Below are 23,269 nucleotides of genomic sequence, written 5' to 3' on the forward strand. Positions count from 1 at the left end.
AAAGAAGGATTCGGCCAGTTTGCATGCCCTACACAGACCGTAAGATATAAGAACTAATGACAAGAAAACCACCAAGAAATAAACAGATGAAACATAAAAGTTGCTCTAATGAATGCTTGGGCGCCAGGAAGTTAAATGTTCTCTTCCGAGATATCTTGTATTGTTGAAATATGAAAGATAGGTACTAATTGAAATATTAAATTTTAACCACACCTTTAATAATTACCAAACTTAGGTACAAACTATTTTAAATGCTTATATACTAAACCACCACCTCTTATGTACAATTAACTTAGCTATATTTACAGTAAAATCCCTGAATATAATTATAAAACAATTTACCCCTGATATACCCCTTAAAAATTTCAAATTGTGACAAAAGTTATATCCAATAATAATGTATAAATAATAAATATAATTATATACTACTCACTAATAGTTTAGTTTTCGTTCAAAAATTGTTTAGGTTTTTAACAGTCAGAGAGTTATAATCTCATCCCTTGGTAGACAATAAATAATTAAATTTAATTACAATGATAAATGTTTTTTTTTAAATTGAAGATATTTATTATTAAGGATATTTTTAAATTAAAGTGAAACCAAAAGTGAAAACCTTGAAGAGGACGTAGCAAAAGTTATTTAAAATGATTGAATGATAACAAAAATAAGTCAGTTCTTCCTGCCGGTTTCTGTAGGTTTCCCTCGAAGATGATCCGGTGGAGAACTGGACTCAGGTGGTAAAAAGATACCAAACCTGTATTCCCTGGATCAGGTACTATTGGACAAATAATTCCAACTAAAAATTCTTCTTAATTTCCATAAATAAATTTGAAATTTCTTCCCATTGTCCTAAGTAAGGATAACCCCAAAACTAAAAAAAATCTTCCCCTGACTTGTAACTGGATTCTTGGAGTAGGCGGCTAGGGTGATCCAACTGAAAATATCCTCGTACAAAACAACAAAATAACTCAAATGATTTCTTCTAAAATAAACAGCTCTTCACAATAAAAATAAACTTAAACTAAATTCGGGAAAAAGTGGCACTCCCAGCCGCACTACTCTGATCGAATCGATCCTCTTTCGATCATCTCCAGTTAACAAGTAACCACGTTGAGATTCTACACGTCGCAGAATGAATTTACTTTCAGAATTTTACCACTGAGGGCGCAGTTTAATGCCAACCTCAGAAAATAAAATTTACTGGGAGTTATTTAAATATTTAGTTTAAGAATATTTCAATATGAGTTTAATTTAGAATTAAATTAAAAGATTCCAGTCACAAAAAGAAGGTAAACGATTATTTAAGTAACGGACTCGTTACATTCCCCTCTTACTTGGAGAAAAAAAAATTTTTAGTGAAAAAAAATTTTTTTTTCTTTTACTTGACTGATTGTTTAGCTGTAGGTTAACCAATGCTTCAACGATTGGTGGTGCAATCAAGAATCGAGAAAAAAAAATTAACATATATAAAAAATTATAGCCATGGCACCAGTTTGCCAAATACAGCTATAAAACTATCTTAACTCACTAAAATACTTCCAAAACAATCTACATCGATTCACACGATTATCATTAACCACAGATTATGAGTGATGTAGAAATAAAGATATGGTTTCATCTAAAGATACCCACATGTAACTAAGTACAAAGTCACATACTATCTAGAGTAAAATTAAAGTAGAGTAAAGCTTTAACATAGCATAGTATAGACTAGTACTACAAATACTCAATGCAAATAATCCAAAATAATGTGCAATCGGACCCTGGTTCCAAAATTGACTCATCAATGGACAACAGATTTATAGAAAAGCATATCCAAGGAAAAATCAATCAGGTAAATGGGTGGACCGATACACAATAATAAGTAACAATAAAAATACCAAACGTATATAAAACAATATAAGTGTCGAATTGGATGGTAAATCCAAAATTGACCATACAGTGGACAACAGATTTATAAAGTAGCATATCCAAAGATAATCAATCAGGAAAATAATGACCCAATTCACACTATAACCAACTAAACCAAATATGGTAGGTCCACATATATCCACATCCGGTAATATGTGCCTAACCTTAAAATTCATCAAATAAATTATTGGATCAAAATGTGGGACTAACGGCTTAAACAAAAGGACAGCCATAAGGTCGATTCCATCCTGATGATCTGCCATCAGTACATTTGGGATCCAAAATAAAGACCAAAAATAAAAACTAGGAGGTGTTATAAACTTAATCATCCTAGCAAATGCAAAGCTGAACAACTTGAACTCAAAAAGGTAGAGTACCAAAGCATGTGAACTGCTGTGGTAACTTCTTACAACAAAATTAACTTATGCTGATACTCGATAACTATAGCAGGTAGCTACAACAAATTCGTAAGAATATCTAACATAAGAGCACTAAAAGGAGTTTAATGTGCCAGTAACTCTAACAACCATAGCAAAATAGTAAGAGTTAAGGTAGAAGTAATAACAAAACAGAACATCAAGAACGAATTAACCAATTTCTGAAGAAACTGCAGATTTATAATTTCGTTCTGATATTAATAAAAGAGAACAGGATAATTCCTAGTTCAATATACCAAAATATAGATAAGTGCCTATGGAAAGAAGTGAAAATAACTATAAATGGTCGTTTTTTGCCAAAATATGAAATACTATCCATAACTGTAATCTAAACATGCTAGCTGTAAAGGGAGCAATCCATGTCTTGAATAAACTATATTATAAGTAAGAATAATAAATCAGCTAAGGAACAATTCTGTTATTAGACCAAAGTCTGAAAATATTAAGGATTAAAGCTAAATGTTCAAATCCTAATTAACATTGACGATAATTTACTATCCTTGGAAGACGTTCTACTGCCTAGATAACTGTACAACTTGTCATGAAAATGGTGAATTCCGAAATTCATTGAACAACTGAGGCCTCTAATTGAACTAAAACTTCGAACCCACATATTCAGTAACATATACACAAGCAGAATAGTCTATATAATGTAGGAGTGTACTAAAATTACGCATACTGATTATCTATATAAATTCCTAATGACTGATAAAAAAACTTTCCACATAGCAAATCCAGATACATGTTCCTATATAACTTGAGCATGACCAATAAACGGAATCAAATCCATAAAAAAAATTACAACATTCTTTCCAACCTGGCAAAACAAGTAAGCAAAATGAGAACATAGGTTATACAACACATAAACATATAGCACAGTATAGTAGCATTACAATATTTAGTTCCATACCAGTGCAACATCTAATATAAGTAAATGCTCTAATGGCCTCAATAATTTTAACTTATTATAAACAGATACTAATCAAAGTATAAGCTGTAGGTATACCAAATCTGGTGATTAATAACGAAAATCTAAGAAAATACCAAATCGTAACCAAACCGAGCCAAAACAATAACAATCAAAGGAATAGGTTAATTTAATAGACATTAAGTTAATCTTCCTCTGAAGATGAAGATGTTGCCTCATCTGTTGTATTTTTAGGGAGTAAATCCTTTATATGAAATTGACCAATTCGTCTATTTGTCGAATTGTCTTTTAATTCATATATTAAAGGAGATATTACCCTAACGACAGTACAGGGAACATATTTCTGACAAAACTTAGCAGAAATGGCATCACCTTTATTTGATTTTACAAAATTCCGTTTCAAAACTCGATCGCCCACAAAAAATCGCAAATCTCGTTTCCTCAAATTATACTGATGCTGATTTCTACGGTAAGAAGCTTTCAACTTCTTCCTAATGTCAGCGAATATTGGAGGTAAGTTTTGGAGATCTTCCATACGGTGAAGTTTCTCAGAAATTTGAGGAAGAGTTGTTGAATTTTCAGAAATTAAACCGAAATAATCACCTGACAATGGAACATGCCTACCAAAATTAACATAAGCTGGAGAGCACTGAGTGGTTTCATGAACAGAAGTTCGAATGGCTTGAGCAACTGAATGAATGTACTGATCCCAAGCTCTATGATCAGTGTAAGTGTAAGATCGAAGAGCAGTAACAATGCTACGATTTACACGTTCAGTGTGGTTAGCTTGCGGATGATAAGCTGCATTGTAGAATATCTTTTGGACCTTATATTTACTTAAAAGATCTTTAAAGGCTTTAAAAATAAATTGTGGACCATTATCACATGATTCTATCTGGGGAATACTAAATAGTAAGAACACTTGCTCCTCTAAGAACTTCAAAATAGCTGGAGTTGTAGCCTTACGAAGAGGGCAAACTAAAGGAAATTTGGTGAAGTAATCTACAACTACCAAACAATACGCATTACCTGAATAACTACGTGGATACGGTCCAATAAGGTCTAAAGAGATCATTTGCCAAGGAAAATTAATGTTCCTAAACGAACCCATTAATCCAGCTTGAGGTAGGTTACTCGGCTTGCATGTTGCACAAACTCTACATCTAGAGATGTATTTCTTAACTGAGTTGCGCAGACCAGGCCAGTAATATAACTCAGCTATTTTACTAAATGTTTTATAAAAACCAAAGTGACCTGATGTCACATCATCATGAAAAGTTCTCAAGACTTCATCCCTATTTGCTGTGGGGACCACTATTTTCCAATCAGACATATTCGATAAAGATTCAACTGGACTGATTACATGTTTATACAGGATATTATTCTCTACCTTGAAATCAGGATATCTAGTAGGTTCTTGGGTGACATTATGAATCATCTTTCGATACCAATTATCTGGAGATAAAGTGGACAGATCTAAAAGATTGATATCGAATGTACGTGACAACGCATCTGCAACCACAACACCATTGGCTTTGCTATGAACAATATTATAATCAAAGACAGAAAGCCTACAAATCCAACGGGATAAACGTTGTGACGGATTTTTCATGGAATGTAACCATAATAAAGAACTATGATCTGTGATGATAGTAAACTTACGACCCTCAAGATAGTACCGAAAGGCATTAAGACCATGGATAATTGCAAGAAGTTCTCTCTCTGTGGTGGAATAATTTTTCTGTGCTTTATTGAGCTTTTTGCTGGTATAAGCTATTGGATGTTCCGAACCATCCTTCATTTGAAATAGTACACCACCTGAAGCAGTGTTGGAACAATCTGTCATGAGATAGAAATGCTCTTTAAAATTCGGAGATGTCATGACAGGTGCACTAGTAAGAGCTTCTTTTATACGCCGGAAAGCATCATCGGCTTCTGAAGTCCATGTATTAGTTTGGCCTTTTTTCCTATTGACGTGACAACGTCTTAAATTAGGTTGTGGCTCGGAGTCACTCATGAAAAAGTGTAACGCCCGCTCACGTCTGTTACGATAAGTCACCGAACGAGAGAGAGGCCCGCCGGAGCGGCGAATGCCTTGCGTCTCTCTCCCACTCAAACATGATCGGTCCGCTGCGCGCGCAGCACTAGAGAATTAGGCGCGTTGAATCGGTGCGTGCTTGTGTCTCTGTCTTTCTCTAGCGTTCTTGGCGTTGGAAAACCGAGAAAGCGTCATAATACAAGTTCACACGTGTGGTTAAAGTATCGTCAGCTGTGTCTGTAGTGAAAATGTGGAGTGCTTAGATTCGTCATTTAAAATAACTACAACAATAAAGGTAAATAATTGTACACTAATATTTCATTATCGTAAACTATGATTGATTGATTAATTGTTAGATTGACACAAAAGTTGAGAAACTGAGTTTATAGGTTATGTCATACTATTGACAAATGTTGATAGTGTTAAGTAAATTATTAGTTTAAATCACTCTGCAATCAATCGTAATTCAGTCGATTGAGAAGAAACAGCGCGTTTCAACTGCAAACAACTATTGTGCAATTTAATAATATTCATATCAATAAATATTCTACCGAGAAAAAGACGTTGTCACGTAAAATCTTCGCCCGTAAAACCGACTTTACAGGCAACCGATTTTTTTTTAAGGAGATCTGTAAGTGGGGACAACAAAGTAGAATAAGACGGCACAAACCGACGATAATATCCACACATGCCTAATATCATACGGACTTGGGTAGTAGTCTTAGGTATAGGGAAATCCTTGATAGCAGTAACTTTATCAGGATCAGTCCTTAAACCTTTACTATCGACTACATATCCTAAAAATTTAAGACTAAGACGACAAAACTGACATTTATCTAAATTAATAGTTAAATTAGCCTCTTTGAGACGTAAAAACAACTTATCCAAAATTTCCATATGAAGAGAAAAATCAGGAGTGACAACCAAAATGTCATCCAAATAATAAAAAACATAGGGCTCTAACTGAGGACCAATGACTAAGTCCATCAGACGACACATTATCTGAGGAGCTGAAACAAGACCAAAAGGCATAGTGACAAACTGAAATAATCCTTTCCCACTAACTGCAAAAGCTGTATACTTTTTACTTTCCTCACTTAAAGGAATTTGTAAAAAAGCTTTAGATAGGTCGATAGAAGAAATATACCTAGCATTCTGGAGTTTACTTAGAATGACGTCTATTCGGGGAATAGGATAAGCATCCCGATTTGTAGTAATATTATTTAACTTTCGACCATCGAAGCAAACCCTAAAAGATCCATCCTTTTTCTTGATTAACCACAAAGGACTACAGTAAGAAGACGTGGAAGGTTCAATGATCTTTAACTCTAACATGAAATCAATTTCCTTTTCCAAGTCAACTTGCCAAGCCTGAGGAATAGGATACTGGTATTGTCGAAAAGGTGTGGTATCTCCCACCTCGATAGTGTGAGATATTAAGGATGTACGACCTACCTTGTCTTTCGACGAAAGAGTTATAAATTTAGAGATCATATTCTCTAATTGCCTTTGTTCGGAACTAGATAAACTAGTAAAATCCTGAATAGCACTAAGTAAGGACAGATTAAATTGAGAAATAGAAAAAGAAAAATTTGAGCAATTTAGTGTGCTATTAAAAACATTTAAGAAATCCATACCTAAAATTATGGAATTCTGAACTGAAGGAATGATATAGAATGTAATTTGCTTACATAAATCTGCTACTGTGATTTCGGTTTCAAATTTGCCTGTAATAGACTGAACTGTACCATCTGCAGTAGACACTTGCAGAGAAGAAATGGGCATAATGGAAACATCAGCATTTTTCAGTAAAGCTAATAAATGTGAACCTATCACAGAAATGTTCGAGCCACTATCTAAAAGAGCTAAGCAAGATTGTCCTAAAATCTTAATAGGAAGATAAGGTCTATTATCATTATGTTTTCTCACTAATAACGAATTCAAATCAAAACAATCATTATCTGATTGGTCAAAAATTTTAAATGGTACTAAACTAAACTTATAATCTCTACTAACACAATCAGCGTAATATCAGAAACTGGACAGGACTTGGATTTGAGGAACTCTTAAGAACAGCTGAAGATAGACAAACGTTTGCCACCATAACCGCTAACCTCCATTGATGGAGACGGCACTTGAAGAAGAAGAACACAATCAGAGGATACGATAGGCAAACAAGAATAATCAGAAATAAAAGAATCCTCCTGAATTGTGGTAGACTCTGGTATAGGTACTGGAACTACTACACTGCTACTATTATGTTTATTACTAAAATTTGGGGAGATATTTGGGGAAGATAATCTATGCAAATCAAATGTATTATATTGAGAAGTTACTTCTTGGAATGACTTGGTGTGGTGTGTGTTGGTTTTTTGGGGAAAACCCCTTTCCCTTTCCGACTGAAAGACGGGTTTGGGTGGCTTGACGTGGTTGGACCAGTGACTTCGCTTAATGTAACGGTTTGATTCCCTGATGGGGGTGTGGACGGAGAAACGCTCAGGGGACGGACCTCCGATCGTTCGTTTCCCGAACACTTAAAACAATTTCGTTTGAGGGTATTTTCCCTACCACAACCGTGGCAGAAAATACGGGTACGAGGGATGCTGCAATCATAAAAAGTATGACCAGACTCGCGACAATTCCAGCACACTACAGAAGTTACAACTGAAATATTACGCTCAGGGCCCTTAGGTTGCCAAGAACGGTATCTAAAATAATTTTGGTGACCGAAAGAGTCAGAAGAGTGTTTGGAAGTGGTTGGAGGTTGAGAAGACCAAGATAAAGTTTCCTCCAAACGTTTACAGTTCTCGGTTATGTCTGCTATACTGTTGATGTCTACTAAAGCTAATTGTTGATGATAAAATGGCAATAGACATTTCAGAATAATCCTAATTTTTGCAGAATCTGTTAAAGGAGTCTCAAGGCGACTACACATACCCAAAATGTTATTGATAAACATCGTAACAGACTCATTTGGCTTCTGTTTACGATTTTTGATTTGGTCTAGAAGGTCATCTTGAAAAGAATATGGTAGACAATCAGACTTAAGTTTCTGAGCCAAATCAGACCAATCAGAAAAATTATTGCGATTGTTTCTAAACCACGTAAAAGCTGCGCCTGTAAACAATTCAGCAGAAACTGCAAAAAGATCATCTTCACTCACTCCTCTCGATACACGAAGACATTCCACCCTATCCAAAAAAGAAATTACTTGGTCATAATGACCTTCACCAGAAAACGAAATGCCCCATTTATATACCTGAATAGGTTTGGGGTGTAGAAATGAGTTAGCTGCTTGGACAGAAGAAATAGTAGTTGAAGTAGCAATTGGATTTACTCGTGAATCAAGTTCACCCTCTAGGCTAAGAATTCGGATTGAAATTGAGCGTTTATAAGATTGCTGCTCCTCATTCGAACACGACAATAAATGAACACGGCCTGAGACATGAGCTAGACGTGATATCAGCCTGGAATATAGGCTATCTTGGACAGTCCCTCTAAAATCGGATATCCTTTTAGCCAAATAGTCCACAGTCTCATCAATCTCTTCTTGCTGCTCGAGAAAAGGAATACTTGTGGCAGAAATTTGTCGAAAGCTTCTGTTTCCTTCTTCTTGCCTTAAAGCCCCACGTTGGGCGCCAATGTAACAAAAATTGTGGAGCAAAAATGGAGCAAAATTGTAACTCTAAAATGTACCTTGATACACCAACAAACTAATATGTGGAATAACGGAAGATGGAAGGGGTTAGATAGAAATAAATTATGTAAAAGAAATAAATAAAGGGTAGATATGAATTTCAAAATATAGCAGAATTAAGTGTTGGCTAGCGACTATGCAGGAGAATGACCACTCGACACTCAAAGAAGGATTCGGCCAGTTTGCATGCCCTACACAGACCGTAAGATATAAGAACTAATGACAAGAAAACCACCAAGAAATAAACAGATGAAACATAAAAGTTGCTCTAATGAATGCTTGGGCGCCAGGAAGTTAAATGTTCTCTTCCGAGATATCTTGTATTGTTGAAATATGAAAGATAGGTACTAATTGAAATATTAAATTTTAACCACACCTTTAATAATTACCAAACTTAGGTACAAACTATTTTAAATGCTTATATACTAAACCACCAACTCTTATGTACAATTAACTTAGCTATATTTACAGTAAAATCCCTGAATATAATTATAAAACAATTTACCCCTGATATACCCCTTAAAAATTTCAAATTGTGACAAAAGTTATATCCAATAATAAGGTATAAATAATAAATATAATTATATACTACTCACTAATAGTTTAGTTTTCGTTCAAAAATTGTTTAGGTTTTTAAGTAAAAATTCTCCGGATATGTGTGCACACGATAACCTAACAAAGAGAAATTCAAGGGAGAGTTATAATCTCATCCCTTGGTAGACAATAAATAATTAAATTTAATTACAATGATAAATGTTTTTTTTTTAAATTGAAGATATTTATTATTAAGGATATTTTTAAATTAAAGTGAAACCAAAAGTGAAAACCTTGAAGAGGACGTAGCAAAAGTTATTTAAAATGATTGAATGATAACAAAAATAAGTCAGTTCTTCCTGCCGGTTTCCGTAGGTTTCCCTCGAAGATGATCCGGTGGAGAACTGGACTCAGGTGGTAAAAAGATACCAAACCTGTATTCCCTGGATCAGGTACTATTGGACAAATAATTCCAACTAAAAATTCTTCTTAATTTCCATAAATAAATTTGAAATTTCTTCCCCTTGTCCTAAGTAAGGATAACCCCAAAACTAAAAAAAAATCTTCCCCTGACTTGTAACTGGATTCTTGGTGTAGGCGGCTAGGGTGATCCAACTGAAAATATCCTCGTACAAAACAACAAAATAACTCAAATGATTTCTTCTAAAATAAACAGCTCTTCACAATAAAAATAAACTTAAACTAAATTCGGGAAAAAGTGGCACTCCCAGCCGCACTACTCTGATCGAATCGATCCTCTTTCGATCATCTCCAGTTAACAAGTAACCACGTTGAGATTCTACACGTCGCAGAATGAATTTACTTTCAGAATTTTACCACTGAGGGCGCAGTTTAATGCCAACCTCAGAAAATAAAATTTACTGGGAGTTATTTAAATATTTAGTTTAAGAATATTTCAATATGAATTTAATTTAGAATTAAATTAAAAGATTCCAGTCACAAAAAGATGGTAAACGATTATTTAAGTAACGGACTCGTTACAAAACTTCTACATTTTTGACCAGTTCTGTCAAAAATAAGTGTCTATTTTGTGGTTCGGATCATGCTTTATTTAAATGCAATCAATTTCTTGCTGAATCACCTCAAAAACGTTTTGACTTTGCTAAACAGAATAAATGTTGTATAAACTGTTTTTCTAAAACTCATGTTACGATCAAATGCCTTTCATCCAAAAGATGTACACATTGTAATAAAAAACATCATACTGCTCTTCATTTTGATAATCTCAATGCAAATGATCATTCTTCTTCTTCTTCTCCTCACAACGAGGTTGCTAGTTCATCTTACGATCCTATGCCTTCTGTTTCCGCCTTATCAAATACTTTGACAAATAATGTCTTGCTAGCTACAGCTACAATCTATGTTCTCGATCGTTTTGGTAAAGCCTTGGAAGTTAGAGCTTTATTAGACAGTGCGTCTCAAGCTAACTTCATTAGTGAAGAATGTGCAGACAAATTAAGTCTTCCTAAATTCAATGCGGCTTTATCGATACAAGGTCTTGATAGAATGTGCACCCCAGCCAAATCAGGCGTAAAATTGAACATTTTTTCGTCTTATGACATAAACTTTCATTGCGAGATAGATGCAATAATTCTTCCTCAAATCTGTCAAAACATGCCAACTGTTCCAATTTCTTTAGACAACTTGCCGTATCTTCAACATTTAAGGTTGGCTGATAAAATGGCAAATATTTCAGGTAAAGTTGATGTTCTATTAGGAGCAAATATTTTTCCTTACATCTTAACAGGAGGCATTATTAAAACCCGTAATGATCAGCTTTCAGCTCTTGAAACAAGTTTCGGTTATGTTTTGATGGGAAATATTCCACCTACAAATATAACAAATATTCATTCCTTTTTTACGTCATTTTCTGCTAATGATTCTGAGCAATTAGATGCGACATTAAAACAATTCTGGGCCATTGAGGAAGTACCAGAAGTTAAATCTTATTCTCCGGAAGACTCGTTCTGTGAGAATCTGTATACTCATACCACTTATAGAAATTCCGAGGGCAGATTTGTAGTAAAGCTGCCTTTCAAAAACGAAATACCTTCTTTTGGCGACACAAAACGTTTAGCCTTACAAAGATTTAGTTCTTTAGAGCGCAGATTTGCCAAAAATGAATCACTAAAGATTCAATATTCAAGCTTTATCAAAAGTTTCATAGATAATCATTATTTAAATCCTATTCAGCCAAGTACGGCAATAAATAATGCTTATTATCTACCACACCATTGTTTTTACAAGGAGTCCAGTACTACTCCATTGCGCGTTGTGTTTGATGCTTCCGCACACGCCCCTAACTTTCCGTCTTTAAACGATACGTTATATTCAGGTCCAAAATTACAAAATGATCTTGTAAATTTATTGCTTAAATTCAGGTTTCATAAATATCTCTTTACTGCAGATATTAAATCCATGTTTACTCAGATTCTTATCGCTCCTGAGCAACAAAGATTTCAAAGAATACTTTGACGTTTTTCGGAACAGGAATCTATTGCTGAATACGAACTTACTCGGGTTACTTTCGATGTGTCTAGCTCACCATATCTTGCAATTCGTACTCTACAGCAGCTAGCACTCGACGAACCGGACTTACCTGTAGCCTCATCTATACTCCTAAAAGATACTTACGTAGATGATGTGGTGACAGGAAAGGATTCTTTACAAAATAGTGTTCTTGCTATAAAAGAATTAATATCTTTATTGAAACGTGGTGAATTTGAGTTACGAAAATGGGCTCGAGCTCAATGCAGCAGTAATTCTTAGTAAATTATTATCTTATATACTGCAGACTCTCACTATACCGTTTAGTAGAATTTACGCATGGTCAGATTCGACTGTTGTTCTTCATTGGATTAATTCACAGCCATATAAATGGAAAACCTTCGTCAGTAACAGAATTTCTTATATTCAAGACAGGTTTGCTTTAAAACACTGGCGATATATTCCTTATTCATTAAATAGTGCGGATCACGGATCCCGTGGACTTTTCCCTGAGGATTTCTTAAATACTCCTGCTTGGTGGGTGGGTCCGGAATTTCTTTGCACTACTGAAGATAACTGGTCATTCTCCTTGACCAATTCTATCGAGCATAACTTAGAATTGAAACAGAAAAGTTGTCTTTTGTCTTTTCCATCTGATGAATTTGTCGATACTCTCTGTAATCGATTTTCTTCCTTTTCAAAATTAAAACGTATCTTTTCCTATGTTCTTAGATTTGTTGGTAACCTAAAATCAGCCAATCAACGAACAGTTGGAGAGCTTTCTATTCAGGAGCAAAGTAACGCCACTAATCAACTAATTAGATTAGTGCAACAAAGATATTTGAAGAAGGAAATAGAACAGGTTAAGGGTAATTCTATAAAATTCAAATATTTGAAAAAATTAAATCCCTTCTTTGATTCACATGATCTCCTCAGAGTGGGCGGAAGACTTAGCCAGTCAGAATTAGCGTATGACAAGCGCTTTTCTCTTCTTTTACCTTCCAAAGGTAATTTTATCAAATTACTTATTTCGAAAATTCATATTGTACATCTACATGCAGGCATTCAAGGTACACACTTCGCCTTGTCACAAAACTTTTGGATAATTTCTTCCAAACGTGTTATTCGTAGTGTTCTTTCAAAATGTCTTTCCTGTTGGAGACTAAAACCTCAAAATTATCAGCCACCTATGGGGGCTCTTCCCGACCTACGGATATCCAAGACCAAACCATTTTCTTGCGTTGGCGTCGACTTTGGCGGTCCTTTTCTGATACGAGCCAATAAGCTTAAAAATGCTAAACGAACGAAAGCCTATATTTGCCTATTTGTATGCTTTGCCACTAAGACTTTGCACTAAGAATTGGTATCTGAACTTAGTACCGAGGCATTTTTAGCCTCATTCAGACGTTTTATAGCACATCAAGGACGTTGCTCTGTTGTCTATTTTGATTGCGGAACAAATTTTGTAGGAGCAAAATCCTATTTAGAAGACATTAAATCACATTTTGATAAAAACGACGTCATTACATGGCATTTAAATCCTCCGGCAGCTTCCCATTTTGGTGGATTGTTTGAAGCGGGTATAAAAAGCGTAAAAACACATGTGTCTAGAGTCATTGGCGAACGGGTCTTAACCTATGAAGAATTCAATACATTACTCATACAAATAGAGGCTGTCTTAAATAGTCGTCCCTTATGTCCTGTCAGTAATGATCCAAATGATTTTTCAGTGTTAACACCTGGTCATTTTCTTACACTAGAGCCTTTAAAGATAATTCCCGATCGGGATTACAGTGATGTTCATTTAAATAGACTAAGTCGTTGGCAATTGCTGCAACGATTACATGCAGACTTTTGGCAAAGATGGAGCAGAGAATATTTACATACTCTTCATCAACGCTCGGAGTGGCATAAAAATGAGGGTAACCCTAATATAGGTACACTCGTATTAATACGTAATGAGACCAAGCCTCCCTTACAATGGCAAATGGGTCGAATTAAAACTTTAATTTTCGGTCAAGATGATATTGCTCGCGTAGCTATCGTACAAACCGCGAAAGGTGAACTTAGGCGACCTTTGGTTAAGCTATGCCCTTCGCCTTATATTGACTAAAAATGCAAATATGTATTTTGGTGGGTGGGAATGTTACGTCCCTCCACATATATTCTTAGTTTTTTATTAATAATTTTATTATTTTATTTTTATATTTAATTCTTTAATTAACGTGTGTGTATGTCTTGTCAATCGTGAATTAATACGGACCTGTACAGTCCGCCCCTTAAAGTCTTGAGGGAGAAGGGAGCAGGGCTACGACACGACACGCACTTCAATCTTAGAAATAGTCTTGTATAAATCAGCGCGCGAAACACTCCAGTATTTTTTGTGTAACGTGACCACGCGACCTTTTGAGAAGATTCTGTTCCCGAGTCAACCCAGTGCACTGAGGAAGAAGAAGAAGTATTACATCAACATCACAGGTACCGTAATTTAATTGCATACACACACAGTATTTATATTAATTGATAAATTTACATATAACTTATTTTCATATTAAAATTATGCCAGCACCTTTAAACAATTATGAGTGAGTGTTTCTTTTATAGAATTTAAAGCTCATTCAACTGTTCGGGTAAAGTAACAAGGTCCACTAGCACTCTTATTGATAACATCTCTCACTGGTCTAACAAAATTGGTTTTAGCTTCTCGCCTACAAAGTCTAAAGTGATTAACTTTAGCAAAAAATATAAACAAACTCTTCCACTCATAAAATTAAAAGAGCATACAATACAAGTAGTTGAGAATCACAAATTTTTATGGGTAATTTTCGACAAAAAATTAACATGGAAGAGACATATAGAAAAAACTAAAGGCAGTGTTTTAAAAATATAAATCTCTTAAAATCACTACGACAATGGGGAGCCGAAGAAGAAGTCCTATTAAGTTTATATAGAGCCCTTATAAGATCTAAATTAGACTACGGATCGAGATTATATATGTCTGCCCCTAAAACTTATTTAAAATCACTAGATACAATTCAAAACACTTCATTAAGAATATGCCTTGGAGCCTTCAGATCTAGCCCTACAGAAAGTATATACGTCGAATCGTGTGAACCCCCTCTAAATATTAGAAGACAATGTCTACTAAACTCTTTTTTTGCTAACCAAGTAATATATCTTTCCAACTTATTAAAAATTTTAAATTAACAGGAGCACACAGTAGAGCTACTGCCAATTCATCACTACAGTTTCTACTGCCACTCTTAGAAAATATTGATCTAAATCTTACCACCCCCATTATTCAGCCCAATACTCCACCTTGGCTAAAAATATTACCTGACTTTAACGTAAATTTGTGCAGATATAAGAGAATGGAAACCTCCACGATACTCACGAAACAAACTTTTAACGACATAATTAATACAGACAAGTTTGATAACATAATATTCACAGATGCATCTAAAGACAAGAAAGTGTCGGATGTGCTGTTACTTTCACAAATAACAGACTAGCAATGTATAGACTACCCAAGATGACCAGTATATTCACAGCAGAACTCTACGCTATACTTAAAGCTCTAGAGGTTCCAATGCAGGGTACCAAAAACTTAGCAATCTGCACAGATTCATTATCATCCATAAATTCGATTAGAAAAATCTACACATCAAATCCTTTAGTTAATGAGATCCATGAAAGATGTACAGCACTTGCTAAATCAAACACTTCGGTTTCGAGGATATGGAATCCTTCACATGTTGGTATTAAAGGAAATGAGAATGCTGACCACGCAGCAAATGAAGCACGTCGCTCTGACCTTACAGATAAAAAAGTACAAATGTTTCAAGATATAATAATTGAAATTAAAAAGTTATCTACCTCAATGTGGCAAAATCAATGGAACAGGTGCACTACCCAACTAAAGTCCATCCAACCAAACATTTTAGGACCTAGAATTGTTACTACGGAAAGAAAATCGAAGACCATCATTAGAAGGCTCAGAATTGGGCACACCCGGCTATCTCACGGATATCTGATGGTTCCCGAAGAACCTCCAAACTGCCAATATTGCAACTCCCGTCTAAGTGTACACCATATACTTGTGAAATGTAACCAGTACGCAGTAGCACGGATCAAACATCCACGGAAGTTTATGTGATATTTTAAAATCTAAAAACAATATGTCTAATGTGATAGAGTTCCTTAAAAACTGTAAATTATATCACCTGTTGTAATTGTATCATCTATCTATATTTCAATTTTGTAATCATCCGCTAGTTTTTTATTTTCTTTTTATTTTGATATCATCTGTATTGAAATTTATTGAATCAATATAACTTAATTTATTGTTTTCTGTAATACAGTTCCTCGTGTCAATGGCCACAGCAGCCGAGACATAGTAATTTGAAATAAAAAAAAATCTTAAAGTTTACTGTCCATCGTTTAAAAATGGGCTTTATTTTGCTCTACAAATATTATTCCTCACTACTTCACTCATTCCACTCGAGATAATAAGTAATTTGATTTTGAATTTGTTTTATTTCAGTAAGTTTAGAAATTATTGAATTTAAACATTTTTTTAGGAATATGTGTTTTATTAGACAATGCTTTTTTTGCAAAGTTTTTAAGTTTAAAAATAGTTTTTTTTTTAAACAAAACCAAATTTCATATTTTCCTTTTTAAATAAAAATATATTATATAATAATAATTTTTTTTAATTCTTGTCTTAATAAAAAAAATATATTTTTATATCCATTGGGCCTTCCATCAGCATCATCAGTGCTGCTACAGCCCTAGTTGAGCATCGACCTCCCCCAGTCTATCTGGGCAGTCGTTTCTGTTCATCGCCAACCGTTGCCAGTTTGCTACGCCGATTTTCCTCGCGTTCTCGTTCACACCATTGCTTTATCTCAGTCTTGGTCCACATCTACTCATATATCCTACTGGCGCCGCTAATAGGGTTCGCCTGGGTGGGTAATTTTCACTGGATCTTGAAACATGTCCAGCCTATATAAGCTTACCCATTTTTATGAAAGATATTACATCGCTACCATTAACTATTTCTTTATACTTCTCGTACAATTGGAAATATTATCGTCTTCTCCAAATACCATTTTCATATATTTCGCCCATTATTCTGCGTAGAGGCCCATTAGATAACCTTAAAAGATTCAAACATATTACTTGGTTTAGTTATTAGAAATCTAATAACCATTTTTTTTTGCTTATTAAGTTTCTTGTATTTTTTTCTGATTTAAAAAATTACTCTAAATATAAAGTAATTTTTAATAAAAAAAAAATAATACTTTGGATATAGGAGTATTTTAATTTATTATACTTTAATATGGGCCGAATAACTCAGGCAGTAGAAGTGTCTGTCGCAGTAGACCGCGGATCGATCCCCAGCGCCGGTGAAAACATCTAGGTGTTTTTAAAATATCTAGGTATAGGATGCACTAGTAGTATAAAGGGAGACTAATATTATTATATTATATTTTATTATCATTGTATGATAAAATAAAGCCATTTTTCTAAAATGCTCAAATGATGAAATTTAAATATTTTTGGTGTCTGCTTTTATCAGTTCTGCAGTGAACATGGATTAGTGACATGCATTACTTGAAACTTTAATTATAAACAAATACTAGCACTTCAAAGTATAACAGAGGTGCAATAATTAATATCGAAGTATTATCAAAATTAATATAACACTTCTGAATATGTTCCAATTGTCTATTTACGGTCTGTTGTACTAGGTCAAGTAACCAGACATCTTGAAGAATAATAATTGACGATTTAGAACTTAAAAGTATGGACACCTTCAAAAACCTAGGCTTACTGTTGACTAAAGATAACAACGTTAGCGAAGAAATTAAAAGAAGAATAGTGCTTGCTAATAAGTGTTACTATGGCTTGAGAAGACAGATGGCCTTAAAATTCCCCAGAAAAGTTAAAGGACCATCTATAAAACACTGATAAGACCAGTGCTAACATATGGAGCAGAAACGTGGTCAATTCCACAGGAGGACCAAGAACTACTTAAGGTTTCGAGTGAAAAATCCCAAGAAGAATATATCCTCCCTTATCTTTTTTCCTTCGTAAGGATGTGGTGGCGTCATATAATTTGTTTGACTATTTTTATCCAATTATCTCTCTGTTTTGAAGTGTTGTTTTGCTTCGGAGAATGGGTAACTAGACATGTTCTTTAATTGGTCCGACCATCATGTTAGAGATCTTGTTCTGGATCTTTTGCCCGCTACGTTGTCTTCCATTATTATTCGTTCCATGCTCTTCTGTTCTGTTGATAGTAGTTAGAATAGAAATAGATTTTATTGTGTGCTATAAATTAATTATTATACTCATTTTATTTGCTTTTAATGGAACAAAATCCAACATTATTACTGAACTTAAAAAGTAAACTAAATAATTTACTTTTCAAAGTTACTTAGAATTAAATTTTAAAGTAACGACTTCTAGAGGCTCACTGATCGTCGCTTAATCTCAAACCGACCATCTAATATGGCTTTGACTACAGCTTAGTTTAAAAGTGTAAATGCTACAGCTTAATGTAAAAAACTAAATATTAGTCGAAATTTGTTCGGATTAAATAACAAACATTCCTAATAAGAATAATCAAATATAGAAATTTTAGGAAGTTTAACATGGTTAACAACCACAATGTAAAAGCTGTAGTCACTATAGATAATAATTATTATGTACATTATTATATTTGTTGTTGAATGTATTAAATATATATATATACAAAAATTATTATTTCGATCATATTAAACTGATCACTTTTTTCTTATACACTGGCGGCTGTTTTTAAAAGCATCTTAATAATTCATCTTTATGGGAGAATTTCCACTTCGTTTTCCACTTTGTCACATATTAAGTCACTGCGCTATTATCTTATGATGCCACAAAGCAATGCATGAAACTATTTCCTTATGAATAACCGATTTCAAATTCAAATTTTTAAGATTGTTTTGCGCTCATTTTTTAGGTTGTTTTTGGTCATGGAAGACAGCTTTGGGGCTTAGCAGTCCATCCGGATGATGAAGTGTTTGCTACAGCAGGTCATGACAAAAATATTGCTCTTTGGAGGAAAAACAAACTTATATGGGTTACTCAAGTAAGTCTATATACGTTTACATCGCTATATATAATGTACATTTTTTGCTTTTTTGACCTATCAAACGAGGTTTTATACATATATAAAAATATGCTAGACGGATATATAATATATTAAATCTTAATTAAAATATCTTAATTTAACGATTTACTTACTGTCTAATTTATTATTTAGTTTATATATACCTAGTGACTAACATTTATTTAATAACACTAAAAACTAGAACGCAACTACTCAATTTATATGATTTATGTCGTACGGCCGTAGCGTCCTCCTGGTTTTCAGGGGTTTCTGGACAATCTACGACCGCCGCTCTCGAAGATGATCTCAAGTTTCGAGAGTCCATCTTAGTATTTAAGGAGTTGATTGAGATACCGGCCGCTACGGGCCGAGCCTTTGTGGTAGGTGAGGGGACACCGGCAATCAGAATTCTCTAACAGTTCGAGCTTTCTTACAGACAAAATATTCTTACACTGACTTAATATGTGTTACAATTCTGATGTGTGGTGTATATCTCAAGTTCCACAAAGATGTCGGCCTTCTCGCTTCGTGTAGCCGCGTTCCCTCTCCTCGAGAGAGGTACAAGAATGCCGGCAATGTCGACTTTTCCTGCTACCAGTCGCTTTGTATAGCTACCTTTTTGTTAACAGTAATTCCTATAGTTACTATTTACATAAGGTTTTGGAGACGACGAAGTGTTATTGCAGCTCAACCTGATCGGAAAGGCAATTACAAGTCCCCGTCGGGACTTTTATTCGCTCTTTACCATGACAGGCCCAAATAACGCTGTGGTCAGTTCGACACGATTTGAAATAGTTCTAAGACCAATGTCTTTTCTATCTCAGAAAGTCGTGTTCTACTGTCAGGAAGCGTTTTGTAGTCGATACGCCGGTTCTCGTACACTTGATGATTTAATTTCTAAATTGGATAACCATTATTGGATAACTATTCTTAATCTTAGACGTCTTCGACGATAGCAGGATATTGGTTAATTAATAAAACTCAAAGGTAGCTTGGTAGCACACCGAACCAACAAGGTCTTACGGGGCTAGTAGTGTATGACGACTGGATCCCGATCGGAAAATGTGCTGCTCTTTTATACACATCGTGTTTGAGAATTTTCAGCACACTTCCGCCGAGAGGCCAATGACAGCGCAGTTAATAACGAGCGCCGGCTCGTTGGTTGGCCGGCCAAAGTAACAATCTTTGTCGTGATTGGTTACCTTGGCGACATTTATTTACAACTTGTTCAATATAATATTTAGACTTATATTAGACTCAAGCTAACAATTAATTATCTTATGTACCTACATATCCAATTGCTCTGAAACTTCATCGAAGCCGCCTCTGAATCCCTGTAGAAATTTCAATTTATTCCATGAGCTTCTCGAAGCTAGACAACGCGGCATCATTGCTTTATTCAAAGAGTCTCGTCCCATTACTAAACACCGGTTTCCTGAACTCCCGTCAGGGCCAGCATTACACTGCCCCCTCCTTAAGAGATAGTTCGTCCTAGAACTTTATCTGGACTGGAACTGGATGCTGATATTGGCAACCGGACCCTCTTTTACAACTCCTAGTGGTATAAAAGTGGCAAGGGACGGTTTTCGCTCCCCACCAGTAACTATGAGAATTGTAGCAGACTAATACCTGGGCTTGGGTGTCTTTAAAGGTTTCCTTTACCATATTTCGGACAACCCTCCAATCCAATTGGCAGAACTCTAGCTTTGGCATGACTAACTTTTGCACGTTGGACTTCAGTACGTGCTCTTTCAATTAAAGTAATGCTTCCCATACAAATTACAGTAAATAAGCCGACGATACAGAATGGCGATTGACCTGGTATAGTGTTCAGAGCGAAGTGAGGTTGTACGCGCCAAAACTGGCTTCTCCTTCAACGGCTTAAACCATGAAGCGCTCTAGTCAATGGCGGGTATGTTTGAATACAGATACAAAATGAATATATTATTATTATGACAAATAAGTATAGATGCGAAATGGAACAGGCCGCCCGCCTTGAAAGGCTAAAGTCTTTCAAAATCATACAATAACTTAACAATTTCAAAAATAAGCAAAATTTTTCAAGATTCTAGCACTATTCACTGCATGGTAGAGGGCAGATGATAGATACTGCTCTCTTGATTATCCCTCTCGTCGTCTTAATGGACACCACCCTGGAAACTTCATCATGACCTGGATGCAGCGGACTACACGTCCCAACTGCAAAATAGAGGCGGCAAGTTCATTTCCTTGATAAGAACTAGCGTGGCAATATTAATGTCTTTTGCTCCCATTTTTTTCGGTGCTGCAGCTCTCCTATGAACTCCTTAAACCACCTTGACCAAATGTGCTGCACCTTTTTTTTAAAGGCGCTGAAAGTGGTTCAATCTATTTTCGTACATCAAATCAGGTTCAGGAATGGCTGTCAAAGGCCTTCCAATCAGAAAATGAGCCGGAGTCAGAGGAGGGTCATTAGGGTCTGATGAAAGGGCAGATATAGGACGACTATTAAGGACAGATTTTACTTACGTGAGTATTGTAGAGAATTCCTTATTCGTGAATTCCTCATACGCATTGCCTATGATGCGTTTTAAATGCGATTTTATTGACTTAATACTGGCCTCCCAAAGGCCACCGAAGTGCGGCGATTGTGGAGGTATAAAGTGCCATTTAATACTTTCGGTTATTGAGTGGTCTTGAATCTCATGGTTATTAGTCTTAAAAAATCATTAAACTCTTTTAGTTCACGATTGGCACCCTGAAAGTTAGTTCCATTATCAGAGTACATCTTAAGAGGTTTTCCTGTTCTGCTTACGAAGCGCTTAAAAGCTGATATAAATGAATGAGTAGTTAATACGGATACAAGTTCTAAATGAACAGCACGAGTTGTGAAACACACGAATAAGGCTACATATGCCTTTAAAAGTTTGCATCCACGCCCTTTTCGATCCTTGACTAAAAATAACCCGCGTAATCTACGCCTGTGATATAAAAAGGAGGGGATGAGTTTACACGATCCTTCAGTAAATCACTCCTAATTGGTATTTAAATGGCAATAAGCCACAATTAAAGGTTAAAGTAAGTAAAGGTTTAACCTTTAATTGTGGCTTATTCCCATTTAAATAGTAATTACTTTAACATGCCACAAGATACCACAAGAAATAGCTTCAGAACAATACCCATAATTGGGACAGATTTTTAGGTGGACTTGCATGACAGCACCTAATACATTTATGGACGATACGTTTGGCTGCATTTTTGCCATGAGTAGGATTACCAGGTCTAAAAGAATTAAGCCAGTAAAGTAATTATTAGGTGGTAGCAAAATTGTATGTCTCTTCTCAAAAAAATAAGATGAATTTTTTAATTTACCACCAACACGAAGTATTTGATTTGAATCGAGAAATGGTTGCCACGAAATGAGTTTGCTTTTTGGGCTTACAGGCCCCTTTTTTGTCAAATTGCGAATTTCTTCTGAAAAACATTCATTCGAAACTATCCTTACTAGGTATATATTCGAACATAGCGTTCGAAATCTCCTGAGAAGTTAAAGCACCTGAAGCTCTTTCATGAAGGGAAGACTTGGATATTTTGCAATTATTAATGAATCTCAGAATGTAAGCAGTACATCACTTTAACTTAGTCAAACTAGAGAATTGCTTTATTAATGAAAAGTCTAATGTGCTAGACAAAATAACAACCCTGGCAGTATTTAACTCCGGAATTTCATCTGGAAGAGAAAATTGTGTAAGATAATCATTTGATTTCAACCAGGAAGGTCCATACCACCATAAGTTAGAAGACATGAGCAATTGGGGACTAATTTCACGAAAAGCAAGATCAGCAAGATTGTCCTTCGAAACTACTTGGTGCTAACTTTTTCTTTCCGTTTTGGTATAAATCTCAGCGACACGAGTTACTACAAACGTCTTTAATAGTTTTGACTGTGTGCGTATCCATGCCAGAGTGATAGTAGAGTCAGATCAATGAAATACTTTATCGCAATTGATATCTGAGGACTTGATTACCCTTTCAGACAAATGAGAAGGTAACAATGCGCCGCACAATTCCAAACGAGGTATGT

At 35.1% G+C, this 23,269-nt stretch overlaps 1 protein-coding gene across 3 annotated transcripts in view; it reads left to right on the plus strand.

Annotated features, from left to right (window-relative positions):
* DCX-EMAP (Doublecortin-domain-containing echinoderm-microtubule-associated protein) overlaps positions 1-23,269 on the plus strand; it is a 1,094,074-nt gene that overhangs the window by 917,640 nt on the left and 153,165 nt on the right. For all 3 annotated transcript variants that reach the window (XM_072521390.1, XM_072521389.1, XM_072521391.1), the window contains one exon: positions 19,057-19,185. In XM_072521390.1, the coding sequence (XP_072377491.1) occupies positions 19,057-19,185 (129 nt within the window). The remainder of the gene's footprint in view (positions 1-19,056; positions 19,186-23,269) is intronic.

The sequence above is a fragment of the Diabrotica undecimpunctata genome, chromosome 2 (genome assembly GCF_040954645.1).
Source record: "Diabrotica undecimpunctata isolate CICGRU chromosome 2, icDiaUnde3, whole genome shotgun sequence".
NCBI classification, from domain to species: Eukaryota; Metazoa; Arthropoda; class Insecta; order Coleoptera; family Chrysomelidae; genus Diabrotica; species Diabrotica undecimpunctata.